We start from the raw sequence: 21,721 nt of genomic DNA, 5'->3' as shown, positions 1-21,721 counted from the left end.
AAATGTGGTCAAGTAACCCATCATCTGCAGAGAGAGCGGCCCAGAGGAAAAGGACACTTCCAAAAGGAATAGCACATGCAGGAGGCTTTCCTGTCTGATGATCTGGTCCCTTCTTGTTCATGAGGACTCTATGAATAGGACTCTAACTCCAGAGGCTTCAATGGCCACTTCTGGGCAAATATAACAAAATGACCCGGAGGCAGTAGCTTCCCTGAGTTGGCTGGTTTAGCAAGTTAATGATGCCGCTAAGGGGCTGATTGCTATTTTTCTAGCCACAGTGCCTGCTTTGTCCTATCGCTGACTCCCTTGGGGGTTGGAGGATAAGCTACCCTGGGTGCTTGTGGCTACTTGCTTCCTTGTTCACACACATTGGAGGGGAGGGTACTCCTGTTCCAATATTCTATACTTGAGCCTTGATGATTTCCCTCTCAGTGGAGCAGCCTGGGTTACGTGCTGACACAATGAACCATGACCCTGGCTGGAACGTGGAATATGCTGATTGGCTTGAGACATCTGCACTGATCCTAACCCTGAAGTTTCCCCTAAAGTGTAGAAACTTCAAAAGGTATAAAAGCAAACTGAAATCTGAGTACAGTTAGGAAAGGTAGCCAGATGGGGTACCAGGGAACACCTGTTACAATCCCTGAGCAGCAGCTCCCAGTACAGGGCCAGTGTCCCGGCTGAGCACCCTCAGAGCTATAGGAGGTTTTCCCTCCTCAGTTAGTCTTCTTCCCAGGGCCACATTTCCCAGTTCCAAAATCCAAGAGCCCTTGATTCATAACATAATCCTTCCAACCCCATTGTAGGATCATGGGCAGGGTACCTGGCTCTTTGTCTCATGCTCTTGGAGACCAGTGGCCATATCTCAGGCATCTCTAGGGTCCTTGTACAGCACCGAGCCTAGCGCCTTGTACACACAGTAGGCCTTCCCCAAATCCCCCAGTGATGAGTAAATGAAAAATCAGCGATCCCACGGGTTCTTCCCCTGGCACACAACCCTGTCTTCCCTGGGCCTGCTCGTGCCAAGCCATTCTCCTGTCACTTTCTTATTCCCTACATTTGAATGCATCAAAGAGAAAACATGTAATAAATAATAAAATTGTTGGTAGTGTATACATTCTGTCTATACTAAAGCACATACATTCCAAACCCTCATTATCAGATGTTTATGGCCCACTAGCCAATTTTTAATTTATTAAAATATAATCTTTTGCATTAAGAAAATATATTATTGTCTGGAAGGAGATGGCTTGGAGGAGAAAAGCTAAGTCAAGTATGGAAAAATGCCAGTGCCTTCAATTTCAAAATGTTTCTTCCCCACCTAAAGTTATACAATCCTTCCCCTTCTGAAAAAGGGCAAATTATTACTACTGTTAATATTCATGCCTCTCATCTCATTTTATCCTCATAAATAGAGGCGAAGATCCTTATACCCATGGTCAAGATGGGGAAATGGAGTCACTAATAGCTGAGTGCTTTGCTTGAGTTACTTACAGCTCCGGAATACACAGTGAGTTAGTAACTGCTCTGGAATACAAATCTGCCATCCATGACACCCAACTCCTGCCTTTTCACCAACTGCCACTCAATTTTTATCTGAAAATCTCCACAGTTATTCCATTTTTATGTCATCTCTGTTTACACCTACTGTTGGCAAGATATCATTAGTGTCAAGTCTGAATTCCACACACTGACGTCCTCCATGATTTGATTTTGGAAGCTGAGCAAATCATATTTAGAGATAAGGCAAACAGGGAAAAATTTTGTTTTTGAGACTCCACTTACATTCTTTGGACATTCCCACTTCAAAGCACTTCTGGAGTCGACAGTACTGGCATCGATTCCTGGTGACTTTATTAATAACACAGTTCTTATCTCGGTGACAAGTGTAAATCATATTCTTCTGAATACTTCTGCGGAAAAACCCCTGCAAGCAAGCGAGAAGATGAGAGAACTAAATAAATCAACGGAGCTTCATGAGAAATCAAAGCCAACCTTATCAATGCACTGATTGCTCTTTTTGAGTAATGAAGTGATAGCAGCAGCAAAGCTAACTTATTTAAATCTTAAAATCCTTGTGAAATATCAATAGCTCTCCCTTTGTTGCAAACCAAAAGGCCCCTTTTAATCAAAACTAGACGTGACCATTAATATGTAGCCAAAGGAAAGTTAATTCCAAGTTGATTCACTTGGAAAACATCAGACAGAGTTGGGACCCTTCCAAACAGGCTTAGCTTCATAACTGGCTCCCTTGCTGGCCAGAGCAATTTCAGGTGAGCCCATTATCAAGAAAGCCAATACATCAGGCATTACATTTGCAGAAGAAATGATTTGCTTCATATAATTAGGTCTTCTCTGAGTTCTTTTACATTTTTAGCTCCTGTCACACACTTAAAATATTTAATTTATGAAGTGTTTAGAAAAAAGTTATCCAAAATTGGAAACAAGGCAGAAATGACTATCTGCCCATTTAATGGCATAGAGCTGCACTGACTATCCAATACGGTAGCCATGTGTGGCTGCTTAAATAAAAAATGAATGGAAATTAAATAAAATTAAAAATTAAGTTCCCCAGTTGCATTAGCCACATTTCAAATGCTCAATAGCCACATCTGGGACCAGTGGCTACCATAATGGACAGCACATATATAGAATATTTTCATTATTCCAGAAAGTTCTGTTGGGCAATATTATACTGCAGCGTAGACTAACAAGCCCAACTAGGGGTCATCTAACACTCTTGAAAAATGTAACTTGGTTTGACTTACTATTTACTGTTGATTGGACCCAGACTCTGTACACACTGTAGAAGACTGGTAAATTACACAGAATTTTTGTCTAGTGTAGGTGAAAAGGGTTTCTGCCCAGATGAATTATAACGCCAAAGATTACTGTTTTATTGCCTCATAGGACATTAACCATTTTATATCTAACTTTGCAATTTTATTCCAGCATTCCTTTTTCCTTCCTTCCTTCCTACCTACCTACCTGGATATTTTTCTCATATTTTCTTTTGAACCAGCTTCGTCATCCTACTGCTCCCCTCATTAATGAGTTAAATAAATCTTTGACATGTGTTTACTGAATATTTTAATGAGGTTTTTAAAAACTTTTTGACAATTATATTTTGACTAAAGAAGCAATTTATCCTGATTTTTGTGGAACACTCGTGAAATAAGGCAGACTTGGGCCTCCAGGAGCAAGGGTCCCCGACCTCTTTGCCCTCCTCTTTCCTACCATGCAGCTTTGCAGGCAACAAACCATTGAGTGAAGCTTGTTGAATACACAGATGAATGAATAGTGAGTGGTGAAGGGTATACCTGCTGCCTTTTCTCTCTTCTATTCATAATTGCCCATCAAAAACCTCTATGTTGCTATGAGTATTAAAAACAAGGAGATTTACTCTGTCAGTTGTGATGTGACTTATACCCGCACTAGAAACAATTCTCTTGAATGTAAGAAAAACACCACTAAATGTGCTGAACAGAAAATAAGACTCACCATCTGAGTTCAACTTCCCCTGCAGTACATTAACACTGCAGGAGCCAGAACTGAAAACATTCTAAGCTAAAGTGCATTAGCAAAGAAAGCTCATGTAACACACATTGTTTAGGATATTTACATGGGCACCCCAGGATTTAAATGTCTAAATAAACATATTTTTACTGGCATGGTTCAACTGTAAGCGCCTGGAAATCTTGTTTAAGGTTGCAACTCCTGTCACATATCCTAGATACACACATTTTCCAAGGAAACACGGTTTATTTTTGTACCTCTGGAGCTACAAATATGCTCAGAATCTAAAATAACAGGTTACAAATAAACAGAAACCCTCACAAAATCTGTGCAGAGAGGTCACCTCAAAACATATCTTTCCCTGCAAAAAATACCTACAGGCTACTTTTGGCTGCCAGATGTACAAACTCAATTTACAGAAACCTCCATTGCTCTTCTGCCAAGAAATACTGACACGATAGAAGATACAGTCTTCTCCACACGTGTGAAGAAAATGAGGTATGGGCAAAGGTGATCTCCTCCATTTATTAAAAACCAAATATTCAGTTCAGCAAATTCTTCATGAGTGACCGCAGAGGAGACAAAAACAATCTCATGATGCTCAAAGGAAAGAAGAGAGAATTAAAGAACTTTATATGTCACTAATTACCCAGTCAGTGTGGTTCAGTAACAATGATGGCAGAAACTCAATAGGACTTCTTGGTTTTCCACATCAGATTTTTGGCTGGATTTCAGGAGAAGGTCTAAGTTTCAGTAAATCATTTCCACCATGGAAGAATACTTGCTGACTAAAATATATGCTGGGAGGTATTTTTATACATGGGTTGGGTAAACAGAAATGCCCTCTGAGCCAAAGAGAGGTTTGCATCATACAAATCCTACTTCTCCTTGGTGGATATTATGAATTGCTCCATAAACCTTGCTCCCTTGTAGACCACTGCTTTGAGGACCCTGTGTGTGTGTGTGTGTGTGTGTGTGTGCGTGCGCGTGTGTGTGTTTTGGGGGGGAACATATCCCCATACCATCCCAATTTTACTTAGTTAATATTTTAACTTAAGTTGACTCCTCCCTTTATTTTTAACACTATTTAAAATGGAAACCTTTAATCTCTGGCTTCATTGGAAAACCAGCAACAACTTTCAATATTAGAAGGCACTCATAAAATAAACCAGATATTACAAAAATCAGAGGTCATTTAAGTCTCACTGGATACTGGGTCTGCTGAAGGCTTCCAGCTCCAGGCCTCCTCCCTCGTTGCTGAAAAGGGAGCTGAACACGTGATAGAGACAGATCAGCACTGACTCAAGACTTTCTCTTTCAGGAATTCAGAGAAAATAAACAAGTTTCTCACTATGTGACTCAACGTGATTTAAACCCATGGATCTGTCCCACCTAAAAGTAGTTGCCTCATACTTTGGGAAGCAAAACTGTAACCCAAAACTTGTCACATGTAAAAATAGGCTTAAGAAGTACTAAGTTTGAGCAGGGTAATTCTTAAAGCTGATGGATGGGTAGACACGTCAGGGATAATTCTTGAAGACAAAGGATGGGGAAACACATCTGGAGGAGCAAAGACTGAAAAGCTGAGCATGTAAAGAGGATGAATTTAGTCCCACCTGGAGGAGCAGCCTGAGAGGAGAGGAGAGGAGAGGAGAGGTAGGACACAGGAGAGAAAGACGGCTGGACAGGAGTTGAGCTCCTGGGCTGCAGCCTCCTCATTGCTGCTGTGGAGCCTTGAGCGAGTCATAACCCTGTGGGGCTAAAGTCTCTCCTCTCCTAAATGAGGGCTGGGTAATTTGTTTATAACGTCCCTTCCAGTTGTAAGTTTTTGGGATTCCAAGTGCGTCATCACACCAGGGAATGATGAGTTGGGATGGCTTCAGAGTGAGACTGAGGGAGTTTCTGTGAGCAAAAAAAATAGCCAAGGAAGAAGTGGTGTTTGAAAACTAAGGAAAGAGAGACACCCACTTGCATGGGCAAGAATGACATTTTCTTGAGAACAGCATGGAGCTTAAAGGATCCCAACAAGAGGGCTTTCAGATGGTGTTTACATTTATCTCAGAACTGAGGCATCATAACATCTCTGTGCAGGACCTGATCCAGTATCTGTGCTGGACTAAAGCGGGAACCCTTTAATACTGTCCAAGAGCTTAGGGCTAGAAGCCTTAAGACCTGGTTTTCTGATACCAAGTCTAGAGCTGCCAACACTACAAGTTTATACTTTCATTTTCTGGGAACTTCCTTCTCTCAGTAAACCCATGAAACTTCTGTGAGGTCACCTCAGCCAGGAAGCCTTCTGACTGACTGACCTAAGCACATACAAATGCTTCCTCCCCTTGGCAACCTTGGTATTTTGCTTTTCTTTCCATTTTACACCTATTTAAGAATGATATTTAAAATCTGCTTCAGAGGTTACATGGGTGACATAGGGCCAGTCTGTAGCCAGTGGTCCCAGCCTTAGGGATCCTAACAGGCATTGTGCCTTTCTCCATTAGGGTGTCACGTGCCACCAAGAATGCCATCCTTCTCATTGGTATCCATGTCCCCCTGACAGAGGACAAGGAGAGGCATGAAGGCTGGCTTGCAGGAACCAGAGATGATAAGTTGGTGGGCCTGAGGTGGCCCCCAGGCAGTGTTTAATATGGATTTTCTGGAACCAAGACAGTGTACTTAGATGGGGAAGAGGGAAGACTCAAGGAAAAGGCTAGTCAACAACTGATAGGAAAGTATTTCAATTTTTCAACATAAAATTGTATTGGTACATACCAGCTGATATCCCAGGACTGGGACAGAACCCAACATATGGTAGATAGGCAACAAATAATTGTTGACTGAATGAATGAATGAATGAATGATGAAGTCCTGCTATAACAAGAGCCAGAATAATAGGCTTGGATTTATTATGCCTTAGTTCCTCAAAATATTTCTTATTGTTAAATGTATTCCTTGAGGGCAGTATTATCTGTACTTAGGAAACTGAAGAACCAGATTTCTCTGAAGTTAGAAGACCCACCAATTTGAGTTATAATCAGGTTAGTCAGTCAAGACTTCCGTTGGTTAGCCATGACTTGTGCAGGTTAATGATGATTTTTGCTGTTAATCACAGCTTCTGTTGGCAAATCATGACTTTTGCTAATTAATCTTAACTTCTGTTGGTTAAACATGACCTTTATTGCTTAGTCATGACTTCTGTTGGTTAGTTATGACTTTTGTTGGTTAATTATGACTTTTGTTACTAAATCAGGACTTGATTAACAATAACTTCTGTTGTTTGTGATAGTCAAAGGCAGTAACACAATTAACACTAATTACCTAGATCAAGATAGATCTGTATTATAAAATGAGTCAAGTATTTTCTAACCATGGATCTTTCAACATTTCTTCATGCTCTTCTATTCTTGGTATAAAAGAACTGGGGTCCAACCAGAAAGAAAAAAGAAACACTCTTATGGTAAAGAAGGCCATATGTATATGAGAGCTGATTGGTTAATGTATTAGCAATAATCCTGGAATGCCCACATCTTACTCAGATTATTTTTCTCTTCCCTGAGGGTATGAAGTACCATTGCTCTAAATCATCTATTACCTACTGTGCCAAAACAAGCCTAAATCAAAAGAAAACTATCTCTTTTATACCTAAATATTCTTCTATACCTAAATATGCAAAATTCATAGTTCTCCTGATAGACTAGTCTTAAATCCCAAATCTATGCAGGAGGAGAAAAGTGGTTCATCTCCTTCTCTTCTTTGTATTTATTAACAGATATGGGATTAGGTTGGGCCATCTTCCCTCTTCTAATGCTCTCAAATTGTTGCCTGAGATTTTTTTTTTTTTTTCCCATACACAAAGCGTTTCACCTTCTAGGTTTCAAATGTTATCACATATAAGAATCTCCACCATCTCCCACAGAGGGTGATTTTTTTTTTTTTTTTTTTTTTGGTTTAGATACTGGCCTAGAGATTAAGAATTAGGCTTTAGTTCAGGCACACGGGGATTTGAACTCTGACTCTACCACTCACTATCTGTATCATCCTGAGTGAGTTAGGCTAAGCCTCAATTTCCTCATTTGTAAATAAGGGATTACAAAGTACCTATGTCATGGGGGAACTGTGTGTATCCAATGGATGAATGCATGCAAAGTATGAGCACAAAACCTGGCTCATAGCAAGTGCCCAGTGAATGGTAACTACTGTTACTGACAAAACCTCTCTCCTCAAAGCTTTCTTTTGGACAATTTCCTCTACATATTCTGTGTTTAAAATGAAGATTCCCAAACACGATAGGACAGTGTTCTGAATCTCTAAACAATATAGGCTCTTATGGGGGCAAGGACAATCTCATGACTCCGAAGCCCATCTCTATATTTACTTATTCACTTATGGATTCATTCACTCAAGGCCAATTATTTGCAATGGATATGGTTAGCTCTCTTGAGGCACACAAAGGTGTATAAGGCATGTTCTTCTCAATCTACGATAAACGATGAGTCAAGTGAACACTATGGAAGACATGTCACCAAGCAGAGTGATAAGAACCTTAATGGAAGCAAAAAGTGAAAGAGTGCCCAGTATAGTGCCTGGCACACATAAAGTATTTATTGAGCAAATGAAGACCGCAAGAATTCAAAGAAGTTGGAAGGGAACTGGCATTTGATCCCAGCTCTCATGAAGGGGTAGGGTTTGAATGGCAAGCTTTCCCCCAAGAGGACCATTGTGGGTAAGCAACAGAGGTCAGGGGTAATGGAGCCAGTGGTCCGGGTCAACAGAGGTGGGAATGATGGGCGTGTGTGTGTGTGTGTGTGTGTGTGTGTGTGTGTAAAGCACAGCTGGAAGAGGGGGTTGCTATGCAGGCTGCTGTGGAAGATCTTGAAGGCCATGCCAAGCATTTACCAGGGAGACACTGCACACTTCTGTGCAGGAGAGGGCTAGGGTCAGAATTATATTCTGCCAAGATTGTTCAGGAAGCTGTGAATCATTGACTTCATCACACATTTATTTAACACATACTAAAGTAGATATTGAACTCTGGGTATCTACACAGATATCTAATACCCTGAGGTTGCCCTTGGGTCTGGGCAGGAACACAGCCCCAAATCCTTGCTTTCTGAAATAACAGTGCAATCAGCTGACTCATATTTAATTGTACAGTTGCTTGTGAGAATTCATACTGTGGTGTTTTGAATGGAGGTTGTTTTTTAGCCTTACAGCCATTTACATCAGTTGAACATGTGTGGAATGTGTCAAGACTGTTTGAAGAAAGGCACCACATAAAAATTTTTTCCTTTTTTAAAAAAGGAAACTTGGCACCATATTTAGTCATAAAAAGCATCGCGTCAGGGGAGATCCACCTGGAAAGTGGCGTGGGAAGCACATCTATGTGAACTGGGCAACTGCAGAGGTAATTTCTATCCCATGCCAAGTTCAAAAGGGTAATTTCTCCTTCCAGAGCAGGGGGGCGGGGGGTGGAGGAGGGAAAGAAAGTGAGAAATGGTACTTAGTCATTTTTTCCTCAGCCATTAAAAGGAAAAAATTCTTACCTCATCTCAATCAAAACGTAACCAGGTGACCACCCCAGGTAGTCACTCACCCATCCCATCAGGCTGAGCGCTGTGTAGCGTGACCACAGGCCAGCACAGAGCTGCCAAGAATTCCCATTTCCAGCCAGAAGCAAATATGCTGCCAGTAGGAGGTGAATGCAGAATAATCCCATCACAGCTACTCTGGGAAACATGTTTTTTTAGACCAGGAAACACGTTGCCTTAAACAAACAAAAAACACCCTCTGGAGTGAGTGGAAGTCCATGCGTGACAACGTCTAAAAAGTTATTAATAGCAAAATTTGGGGGGAGAAAGAGAAAAGTGAAGACCTTTTCACCCCACTGAAAGACAATGGGTGAGAGGGAGGGAGAAAGTAGAAAAACAGGCTACTATTTTGATGACAGAGAGTTTCCTTCTGAGCAGGGAGGGTAGGCACGAATGTCATGCAAAGAACACTGAGCAAGTCAAGTTAGGGAAGGGACCGAACTCTGAGCCACAAAAAAGAAAACAATGCAAAATTTGGACTCCAAGCCAGAAAGCTGAGTTGTCCCAAGGGGTAAAGGTTCAGCATTGTTTATTTTTGTTAAAAAAAAAAAATAATAAGTAAATAAATCCCCGCCGGGACATGGTCTCAGTGCGGGGGATTTGGTGAAGATGAGTGAACAATGAATGACCACAGTGAAGACTGCAATGCTCTGACTGTTAGTAGCCACGGCTTCTATAAGCTCGGGCTCTATAAGTATCTCTTGCCTGCTGCCTTGGAAGGTGTCTCTTCTGGCCCTTCACTTCGAACCTGACCATGTATTTTAAGCCTAACTGTCTCTCTTTGACTCTTTTGGTCCAGAAGCTTCCTTATTCTTGCCCATGTCAGAAAGGCAAGTCTGTATTTTGAAAGAGCCCAGAAAGATGGCTCTAAAGAAGGCAGTGATTACAGATTTAGCAAAAACATTATCTTTGTGCAAACTAATCTTTCTAGAAGAGTATGATTACATTTTCCTTGACTCTGTCAGGAGAACCCCTGAGAACTCAACTCCTGTTAGACCCAGAGGCCACAGGTCTCAATTCTTCTAATCCCCAATTAATTAAAACTCACTGGGAATACCAGTGAAATGGTGGCCCATCCTCTTAAGTGAAAGCCTGAACTCACATCACCAGAGATCAAGGTATAAACTTCCAAAGTCTGTCATGTCCCAGGAAGGGCACAAGGCCAACATAGTCAGCTCACAATGTTCTTTATATTAGAGGAACATGATGCAGGGAAGAAATAATACTAGGTCACATAAACTGGAAACCGACAGTAAGGAGAGATGACTTGGTAAAATATATTTTAATTTAGGTGGAAAAATGTCTTTTTGTATTCCAAACATGACCTTGGATAAAATAATTTTTAAAAAAATGATCAGGTATCACATAGGCCTGATTATCATAACCCCCTTCTAATTGGTAGCCAGCAAATCCAGCAGGTTTTGTGCTCAATCATCTCAAAACAAAATTTTGGGGGAGAGAGTTTCATAAGACAAGTCAACACTGGTTAAACTGGCTGTTTTCAAAGGTGAAGAGGGTTGTTCTGGGCAGGGCTGGCTTCACAGGCATGTTGCTGTGCAGTTCCACAAGGCCCTGCATTTATAAGAGCCCCACACTTGGTTTATTGCTCTGCTGTCACTGTCTTGAAATTCTAAATAACTTTTGAACAAGAGACAAGCATTTTCATTTTGCATAGGGTCCTGTAAATTATGTAGCCAGTGCTGGCTCTAGAATATGATCTACAGCAAAAGTGTTCAACCTTTTCCTTCATGAGGATGTGGAAGTCTTGTATAGTCTCTCTTCTCCTCGGGTTGACCCTAAAGCTAGTTTCAAGACTATAGATCAGACAGAATTAAGTAGTCCACCTCGCTCACACTTATTCCCGCAGGGTTCCCTGGGGATGCTTCTGAGAAACTCCACTACCTCAACAAGAGCCAGAAAGAAAAACCTTTCGGGAGGTATTCTGTGTTTTACTACTGGGCTTTATTTCCCACATGGATAAGGGATTCTGAGGGGGCAGTGGGAGTGGGAAGAGTGAGGAGAACACATAGAACATCTTTGGAACTGAATAAAATTTCCTCCCAAATATAGCACACATATCTAGGCACAATTTCAAGGGGATCCCCAAAAGCTCATTCATAGACCTCCTAGGTATCTCTAACCGCACCTTGGGAGCCACCGAAATAAAGGGTGAATTAAAAACAAAGTAAAGAAGGTAAAGAAAATGAGGTTGAGTAATTGGTTATCCAAAGAATTTTTGTGCAGCAGGTTAAGTATTACAAATATGATATCTTGGGGACTACTTCACCTCTTGTCAAGACTTTGAATTAAGATGTGGTAGGAAGAAAAACTATATAACTGGAAAAAAACAACCTCTAAAATGGAAGATTTCACTGGGCTCCACATGCTTTCTTTAAATCTGGTCTTGAGAATTTACTTTAAACCAACTAAAGACATCTGTTTTCTAAATTACTTGGGTCAATTATTTTGTGCCCTTCCTCAGTGAAACCCATAGTTACCGATTTATTATCAGGATTACTCTAAATATAACAGGGCAAGGAGCCAATGAATTTTTAAGTTTTTAAATACTCAATTATTTTACTGAGAAAATGCACCAAAATAGCTCCTCAGCTACAGCCCAGGAGTTAGCAGACCCCAGCTGCTTTGCACATTAATTACTAAGTCTCATCTGGACCCAAATTAAAGATTCTCATCTGTACTGAAAAGGAAAGAAAAAAAAAAAAAAGGTAAGCAGAAGGAGAGCCAAAACATGCTCAAATATACTTAAAGTCTTTGCCAAAGACCATGAATTTTAAAAGCTCTTTTAGAAGTTTGGTATGCAACATTTCGCCATCAACAAAGCCTGGACTTAGCTCTATCATAACATGCTGGTTGATGGCAATGCACATCACCATGGCAACGCCGCATATCGCATAATTCAAAGGCCTTTCACAGAGCCCAATAATTATGATGTACTTGTATTGCTTTATGATGTTAAGGACCTTATTAGTAAGGAAAAAAATGCTTGTCCACAACTTGGTGTATTTTTTCCAAGTTTATTTAATTTTCAGAGCCATTTTTGGATCTTTTCACTGGAATTTTTCTCACTTATACGTGGTTACATCCTGAATCTGAAGAAAAAAGGAAGAAATCATGGAGCATGTGAGGGCAGGAGAAGGGAAGCCAGTCAGGCATTTACATTTAAGTCCTCAAGAGTCCGACAACTGGAAAATAACAGGATTTATTGGATGTAGCCTTCTGCTTCTCTTCACCACAGACACTGCTCTGACAGTGCAAAAATCTCACCAAGTTTATTGAGAAAATATTGCTTAAGTTCCAGCTCTCAAAATGGATTCTCTCCTTGTATGGAAGAGCCATGGTGACTCCAGGCTAAGGCCTGATAATGATAAGAGAGCATCATCTCTAAACACTGAGATCAGCAGTGGAATGGTTTAAAGCCTACCTGCCCCTCAAAGTTGCTTGGGCCTTTGTCACGCTTACCCAGGCCCTCCAAACCAAGAGTGTCTCTCTCTGCTCTGTGCTTTGCACATGACCTATGAGTCAAAGTCCTTTCCCTGCCCTGTCCTTTGGTTCAGGCCTGCTCATGCTCCAAGATACAGCCCCCAAGAGAGGTCAGGCTCCCCCCAGACCCATACTATCAGCACATGTTGTTGAAACATTCACTCCTCAACAGTGCAATACTGATCTTTGTGGCTCTTTCTTCCTCCAAACAGGAGTCCTTTGTAGGTAGCGATGTGACAATTTTTTTTGTGATGGAGCATATATAACTTTTATGATTAAAAAAACCTCATAACACATGGATATTCCATGTAGAAGGAAAGGGAGGGAAGATCGGCAAAGAAACCTAAACTCAGTAAATATAACCACCACCAAAATTCTTTTGTATAATAAGAGGAAAAAGAAAGTTATATTTTCAATGGTACAACTCTAATATCATAAATTCAGGCAGCCATGCTAACTTAATGATTTATTCCAAACTCCCTTCTTTCTTATTCCAAATTAGCAAAAATAGGCTCAAATTTCACCCACAGGCTCCTCTTTCTTGATCTTTAAAATTAAAGTAGCTATATTATGTCAGCACGGTGCCAAGATTTGAAATTAAATAGGTCCCCAATGCAAAAGGTAAAGTTCTTTTAAACAACATGAACTTGACTGCAATTAGCACATTATAGCTTCCACCTAAGCACTATGCTACATAAAAATACACTCCTGGAGCTACTGCTGTTTCAAAGACCTTAACTTTTGTACTTTCCGAACCTATTTTGTAAGAGAAAATTTAGCAGAATACATACAATTAATTTTTTAAGCGTTGCTTCTCTGTTTTTCCATTTCGTACCTGACTGTAGTTGATAAAAGGGGTAGCAGCCTTTTGATTACACCAGAGAGAAGAGGGAGAATAGTCCCAGTAATAAAAGAGGTACCTGCCAATTAGTTAGATTGTTCTCCAGTTTTCAATTAAAGGCAGCCTAATGGATGTAGGGGGACCTGTTTTATTTTCCCTGACAGAGTCCTTATTTTTAAACTCTTAGCTTCATTTTCCAAAACTGCTGGCTTTAGACAGAAGAAACATACATCTTCAGAGAAAAGCTGTACTCTTCTTCTTCTATTTCCTGTGTCAAAATTACATTTTTCTCCTCAGTGGCTACTTCCCATCTGGCTTCGCAAAGCTTTCTGCTGCCCAGGATGGGCTTGTTAACGGATGGTGGTCCCAGCTGTTATAACCCACTCCAGAAGACGGGGTGTCAGATCTTGCCCTTCGGGCCAGGAAGGCTCATCGGGGAGTTTGGGGGGTATTTCAGCCTAATTTTGCTCTCTTCAGATGATCATTCCATGGAACTTCATTTACCCTTCTAATTTTCTCCAGAAGGACAAAGAAGATAACTTAGGAGGGTGTGTTTATTTTGAACTCATCCAAAAGCACTTCAGTCTCTCTCAAGCATCTGCCTGTGTATGGAATTTGGGAACTATTTTCCTTAGATCAAACAGGACTGAACATTTCCTTGGCCATGGTTGGCTTTCTTCATTGGAACACACACATTTTCAGGATTGATATTTTTATCCAGAGTTTTCTCAAATGAATAATTAGGAGATGTCCACAGGCAGGTGTAGGAAAAAGATCTGGGTCTCCATAAATCATGATTAAACTACATTTAACCACCAACTGACTGAATCACCTTTTGTAAACAGTTTAGCAGTTTTGTTCCCGTGGGACAGCACTGTCCCTGGACTTTGGAATTTGTGGAGACAATTCTCCTTACCGCCCATAAGAGTTATAGCAGCTGAATAAATCCCTCAGGATCGAACCAATCACTCTCTCAAGGGCTGGAAAATAAGCCATGAACGACATTATCCTGGTAATTTGAGCTTTGACAATTAGAGAGGGAAGACATAATGTATCCTATATTAATTTCTATTTGTTTTCAACATCACCTGAAGTTTACTTGATCCTGACCAAAGACGGCTGCAAGAGACACATTAGAACAGAGCATGACACCTTAGCAAGCATTAGAACAGACCCTGTGAAAACACCAAGCAGTGACACAAAAGTAATGCTTTCATCCTGCCAAGAAAACGGAAAGGGCTTTTAGGAGCCCCTCAGAAGGAGATTCTGAATTAATTTGTAATTTCAGGTTTCCAAACGGCTTTTATGAGCTTGCTTACCCAAAGTATTTCAGAACATCATCTCTTTTAATTTTTAATTTTTATCCACGCAGTGCTCCAAAAATATACCGATCTGAATCATTGCCTCTCATCTTGTTATCTTAATGGGGGAAGGATAGAGTATCCTGCCGGCCATTCCGCATTAGGTGTCCTCATTTACAGATTGGAAAAAAAAAAGTGCCGGACATAAATTATTTAAAATCTATTGTATCAGTGTGTGTTCTGTAAGCATTCACTACCGGCAAAGCAGACAGATTATTTTTCACTTTTAATTGTGTTGATACCTTATCTGCTTTGTTGAAAGCGGAGAGTGGTAGGTGAAACCGCATCACACGCTGAGGAACAGAGGAGCAACGGGCTGTGTTATTTAAAGCCAAAGTAACCCATTTAGTGGACGTAACTTTAACACAGTGCTAAGGAAAGGAAAACGCGGAGTTGCTATTTATGTCTGTAAGGTGGGTCTATTACCGTGTCAAACATGAATGAGAGTAGCACAGGACTGGGTTCCTTAAAGAAGCTCTGAGCCGACTGAATCGGTGACACCAGACACTTCACGCCACCATCCAAGCACAAAGGAAGCACCGAGTGTGAACCAGATCGAAGGGGAACTTGCCCAGCGTCCCCCCTCTCTCTCCCCTCCAAATCTCACGTGTGTCTTAAAGCGACATAAATCAGAGGAGATCATCACTAGTATGGTTGACCTAATCTAAACCTTGTCCTAATCTAAGGAAAATATTTAGAGCAATAAACATGTATTAGATGATATAATAAAATTACTAATCTGTGACTGGAAACTGATTGAAACAAAATCATCCATGGGATACGGGATTCATTATTAGAAATTCAAGATGAGCCCTAATCCACCTTTTTCCATCCAACTCCAAAGACCATCAAGAAGTGCAGATATGTGCTGGATATATCAGTATGTTGCCAAAACATATGTTACCATTTAAAATTTAAAAGAATTTAAAAGACCTTTCCATACTCAGCAACTCAGGAATTCATTTGGGTGAACTGACAGATGAGTAGTAGGGTATACACAGATAACGACTGCAGAATTCCTCTGATACAGTTGTTTAAGTTGAAGAATTGTCATAATTCTCCAGCTTTTTGTATCCTCAGCACCAAATCCAGTATCTTACCCGGCATTCAGTAAATAATTGCTCATATGGTTAAGTGGAGGGTTGCATGGGGGCATGATTCAGTTTGCCAAATGTTCTCTGCCGGGACCGTAGGATGGCTGAAGAGAAAAAATACCCAAGTAGAAGCGCAAAGGGCTGTGGGCTAGTTTACTCTCTGCCTTTATCTGGCTTTGGGATCCTGGGCAAACTGTTGAACTACTCCTGTAGTTCTATTTCACAAGCTTGAAATGATCTATCTGTGCCTTCTAATGCTGATGCTTGAGATTTCCATGTGTCTGAACAAACGAACACACAGTCATCATGTCCCTGATAGGAGCCTTAGTTCTGTACCTTGTGTGGGATGTGGGTGGTTTAGCAAGATGCAAGGAGCTGAAGAGAACCAGGTCTCCCAAATATGAATCCTTTCTGCATTGAGTCAAAATCCAGCAAAAAGACAACTCACAGCAAAATACCCAAGTGGATCACAGGACACAAAAATGAACTGCATCGTATTTGATATTTGTGAGTTTCATTTCCACACTGTCAAATATATTTGTGGCAACCCAGTTCAATGAAAGCCTGATGTTAGCTATGGCACTGTTCTTACCCTCCAACCCCCACCACCACAGCCAGTGTGAGCTTCACATTGAACTCCTGACCTTTCCAGCAATTATCCCCGGAATCTAGACAGCCCCATCATCACCTCCAGCCAACGTGTGAGAAGAGCAGCAGCCAGGAATGTTCTGCCTCTGGTCCCGAAGGGAACCAGAGTGAGGGAAAGGATCCTGCTTTCCTCTCCATCTGGTTTCTCCAATAAAAGGAAAAAAAACAAATGGAAATGAAAAGTATACAATTAAAAAAAATTACATTTAACTTCCTTTTGCTAATGTCTGTAAGATGATTTTTGGCCTGGCAGGAGACTCCAGATGGGCCGTATAATGAATATAATTTAATACAAAGAACCGGAGTTCACAGAAACACATTTTTCCAAGTCTGAAGGTATTGGGTTGTCTCACACTGTTTAATGCAAAACACCAGGACAAGTCATTGCATTTCTCTTCTTTTGCACATTGGCCTTTAAACCTAATATCCGTGTGGCTAGACCCGAAGCCATCAAAACCAGAAGCTGTCACTTTCTGAGATGAGGCTGGCACCAGCACACATTCACCCAAAAGGCCAGAGACCACTAACCACTCAATGTGTTTTTCCTCCGGGGTCTCAGGATTTATATCACCAATTAAGGCCATAATGAGTGCCCCAAGTTGACCTCCTAGGAGCAAGAATTAATTAAGCACAGTATTTCTTAGTAAAGAATGACATTTTTCCAAACGAGTTATATAAGGTAGCCATATTTCCTGATATTACTGTGCTTCCATGTACAGATCCTAATTATTAACACAAATACAACAATTCAGGAACACAGCTTAGTTTATGTTTTTAATTTGACAATAGAAGAAAACAGTTTTTACTTTTATCCTTATTTTGGGGGCAAAGAGAATGTTTTGAGTGTATTGCATGTGTGTGTGTGAAACACACAATTATTTACATTAGTAATATAGTAACACTTTCAATTATTAACACCACCACAAAAAAGAAGGTAGAACTCATATTTATAATCTTCCCAGCTTTCAAAAGTGAAGAGTCATGTTATAAACCTATTTGTTCCCAAAATTCTTATGCTTCCATAAATGTTATAATTGAGGTAAAAAAAAAAAAACCCAAAAACTTAAGGCTTCCATTTTGTAAACTACACACTAGATAGTCTAACCCAGGGGTTGGCAGACTTCTTCTGTAAAAGGCCAAATATAAACTTTTTAGGCCATGGATCATACAAGTCTCTGCTGCAAATATCCTTTTCTGCCATCATAGGCTGAAAGTAGTTATAAACAACAAATGAATGGGACTGGCCGTGTTCCAAGAAAACTTTATTTATAAACACTGAAATTTGAATTTCATGCAACTTTCATGTGTCATAAAATTTAAAAAAATTTTTTAAGCATTTAAAATGTACAAAATATTCTTGGCTCTAGGCTGTACAAAGACAGGCGGCAGACCAGATTTAGCCTACAGGCCATAGTTTGACAACCTCTGGTCTAAAACATATGTATATTTTTTAGTAATCAGTGAGGTCTGAGAAAACATGATCTGTCTCTCTCTCTCTCATTTTCACACGCACATGCATACATATACCCGAATTATCAACATCGTGGTCTCTGAAACTGTTGATGTAGTACACAAAAAAATGTGACTTCAAGCATGTCTTTTTATTTCTATGAACCAGGACATGAAGAAAATCTCATCCTTGAAGAAACATTACGAGGATGGTAGGGAAAAAAGGCCTCTTTCCTCCCCTCACCCTTTCTCATAAAGAAAATTCCCACTCTAAATTAGAAGTCATGTCCTCCCCTCCTTTAAGGAGTTAATGTAGCCAGCAAGGATCTGGAAATCCCTACAGCCTACTTGCCAATTAATGTATTTAACTCTAAAGAGCAGGGGCTTTTTAATTTAGCTCATCCATCACTAACGGAACATTTTGGTAGAAAATATTAGGATTTCCAAATAACTTTATAGCTCTGTAAATTGCCAACATACCATCTGCAATTGAATTAACATTTATAACCAAACTGAAATAATAAATAAAGCAAATTACACTGCAAATATTCGTGAGTGCCCAATATGCACTTGAGAACGATAATTAGCATTTTATAATCACGCTTCATTTTCTTTATCCAACTCCCTGTCACATTAATGATAAAATATTTTAAACTGTGCTCTATCAGCAAATGGCAGTACAATCTCTAGATTAGCCATTAACTAACATGGAGAATGAAAACAGTTTGTGCTGCTGACATTATGCATCCACAGAAGTTTTACTCATAATCACATCCTCCAGTCTGCCTTCCTCTTATCTCTGTTTTTTGTGTTTGTTTGTTTTCTGTGCTACCAAAACAAGGCCCAGAAAGCCAATGCTTTATTTGCACCATGTGAACCTGAACCTCTGTGGGAACTAAAGGCACACATTCTTTTTTTTTTTCCAAGAAAAAAAGAAATATGATTTAAAAATTTATTATGTTTTTTCTGATCTAGAAAATCAAAAGGGGTCTAGAGGTCGAGAAGCTTAAGTCATTCAAATGGAATAATTCTTGTCCTCAAATAATTCCAAAGTTCTCTCTCGTTATGCTCTGACATCCTCTACTGCAGTTCACGTGATTCTTTTCCTAGCTTCAAATAAAAATTAATGCAATTAACTAAATCAGTAAAGAATATAACATACACACACATAATTTTTCAACTAGATTTTCTACCCATTAGCAAAATTTCCCCCCGTTTTCCCATTATCTTGCTTCAAAGTCACTTCCCTTAGAACAATTCTATCCAGACACTTTCTTGAATCTTGCCTGCCTCATACTCCATCTCCATTTGCACTTGACCCTTCCGGGTTTTCTGCCGATGTTGCCTGGCTGTGTGTGATTCCCACATCTCTTTGGTCCAGTGTGTTCTGTCTGACACAGCAGCCACCAGCCACATGTGGCTATTGAGCGCTGGAAACGCGGCTCATCCTAACTGCGATGTTCTGGAGGTATGAAACTTCAAAGTTTCAAGACTAAGTATGAAACAATAATGTAAACTGTCCCAATAATTTTATATTAATTGTTGAAATGCTAATATTTTTGATAGTGTATTAGATAAGGCATTCATACATTAGTGAAATTAACTTCACTTATTTCTTTTTACTTGTTTTAAAATGTGGCTACTAGAAAATTTAAAGTTATATATGTAGCTTGTATTTGTGGCTAGCATTATATTTCTATTGGATGGTGCTAGTCTAGTGGGTCCTAAATGCAATGATGCCTGAAGCTTTTTGTTGAATACATGCTCGGCTACTGACCAAAATTATTATCATTAAAAGGCCAAATCAAGCAAAGCTTTTGATCAAATAAATCCTACATGGGTTCCATCAGGCAACTCCAGACATTTCAAAGAGCAGTAATCCTGGTCTCAGCCTGCACCTGCAAAGCGAGGGGTTGGAAGCCTTACTGGAGAGGCAGTCTAGTGATTGTGGGCTTGGGGTCCTGCTACCAGACAGCCTCTGTTCAAGTTCTGCCTCTACCTGTTATTGACTGTGTGAACTCAGACAAGTCACATAACCTCTCTGTGTCTTGTTTCCTTATCTTTTAAATAGAGACAGTACTATTTTCTATCTTATGGGGTTGTTACGGAGATTAAATGAGCTAATACCTGTAAAGAGCCTAAAACAGTACCTGGCACAGCATAAGTGCTCAAAAAATATCAGTTATTATTATTACTACTAGTCTACCTTTATAGGCAGACAGAGGCTTTCACAAAGCAAATGGAAGTGGCAAAAGGTGCAAGGAAAGCTGAAACAAAGAGTAAGGCAAGACCAGGAATGAAAGCGAGTTGGATGTAGGTGGAGAGAAAAGGAAAAAAGTCTTGTTACCCACAGGAATAATAAGTTGAGAATGAGCAGAAGCGTTGCCCGGCTAGGATCTTTCACACAAACCATGGCTGCCACTAGCTGATGGGCTTATTCATTCCGTGACCACAACTCACAGGCCACACATGCCTAACTGAGGCAACAATCTCTTAGTTCTAATAGTTTACAGATTTCCTTTTCAGGTCATAAAAAGAAAGCTCATACTGTGGGTGTCTGGACTTACTTCTGGACTAGCTTTTCTTTAATTCTTTTAATGTTTTCCATAATAGTTTTAATTGCAAAAAAGAAATTCAAAAAATGTAATTCTGTTATTCTCCTCCATTATATCTTCGTAGCATCTAAAACAGAAGTTGCAAACTGCTAATCTGCAAGCTGAATTGAGCTAACAGACACGTTTATTTTGGCTCAGTGGAGGCCAACACAGTCTTTTAAAAACTTTTAAATACATCGCCAACATTTAAAAATTAGGAGATTTCAATTATGAAAGAAATTGACTTGATGTTCTTTCCATATTTCTTGCCTAATCATTGTATGATCTGAGTGTTTTCCAGTAGTGAAATGTCTAAAGAATCACAAAATACCTTAAAAAAGCCACAGTTCTCATGTAATAGAGAGATTCTCTTGAAATATTGGAAAATCTAGCATGCTAGTTCCATATTCCCATAGGGCAGTGACTTCTCAAAATATGGACCCTGGACCAGCATCCAGCATTACCTGGGGGCTTGTTAGAAACGCACATTTCCAGACCTCCTGAATCTGAAACTCTGAAAGTAGGACCTTGCAATCCACCCTTTAACAAGCAATCCAGGTGATTCTGATCCATGCTAAAGCTTGCACTCCACTGATGCAGCGCAGCAGTGAATTAGAAGACAGCTGCTATCTTTTCCATATTCCCCACCACCCTCTATTGTACTAAATCAGCCTGCATCATTCACTTCCCTGCCCTCCCAAAAAAGCACCTGAATTCTCAAATCCAATAGTAAAATTAACTCCAATAAGAAAAAGTAAATACAACTACTCAAAGGCTGATTCCTACAGAAAACCTAAACTCAATTAAATGGATTAGAATAGGTACTGACTTTCACCTTTAGAATTATATGAAACAGGACCAAAATGCATCCTTGTCATACTGTCAGGGAGTAATGAATCAGAGAATGTTAAAGATGAAAGTTAGTAACCTTAGTGACCATTTGAACCTCACCTGGCTCATCTCACAGATAGAGAATCATATTCCTAAAGGAAAGGGAAAGAGGAGTAACCTGGGGGCTCACAGACGTGGTCCAGGTTCTATGTCCCACCTGGAAAACATGGCAGTAACAGTACCTACTTCATGGAGCTGTTACAACGATTAAATGAGTTAAAATACGTGTCTGGCACATAGTAAA

The 21,721-nt window shown here is 40.0% G+C and overlaps 1 protein-coding gene across 5 annotated transcripts in view; it reads right to left on the bottom strand.

The window, feature by feature from the left end:
* RARB (retinoic acid receptor beta) overlaps nt 1-21,721 on the bottom strand; it is a 702,390-nt gene that overhangs the window by 94,279 nt on the left and 586,390 nt on the right. For all 5 annotated transcript variants that reach the window (XM_069475457.1, XM_069475459.1, XM_069475458.1 and 2 more), the window contains one exon: nt 1,786-1,927. In XM_069475457.1, coding sequence (XP_069331558.1) covers nt 1,786-1,927 — 142 coding nt within the window. The remainder of the gene's footprint in view (nt 1-1,785; nt 1,928-21,721) is intronic.

This window comes from Eulemur rufifrons, chromosome 7, assembly GCF_041146395.1.
Source record: "Eulemur rufifrons isolate Redbay chromosome 7, OSU_ERuf_1, whole genome shotgun sequence".
Taxonomy (NCBI): domain Eukaryota; kingdom Metazoa; phylum Chordata; class Mammalia; order Primates; family Lemuridae; genus Eulemur; species Eulemur rufifrons.
The sequence above is the reverse complement of the archived record's forward strand: the minus strand, read 5'-3'. Positions and strand labels throughout refer to the sequence as shown.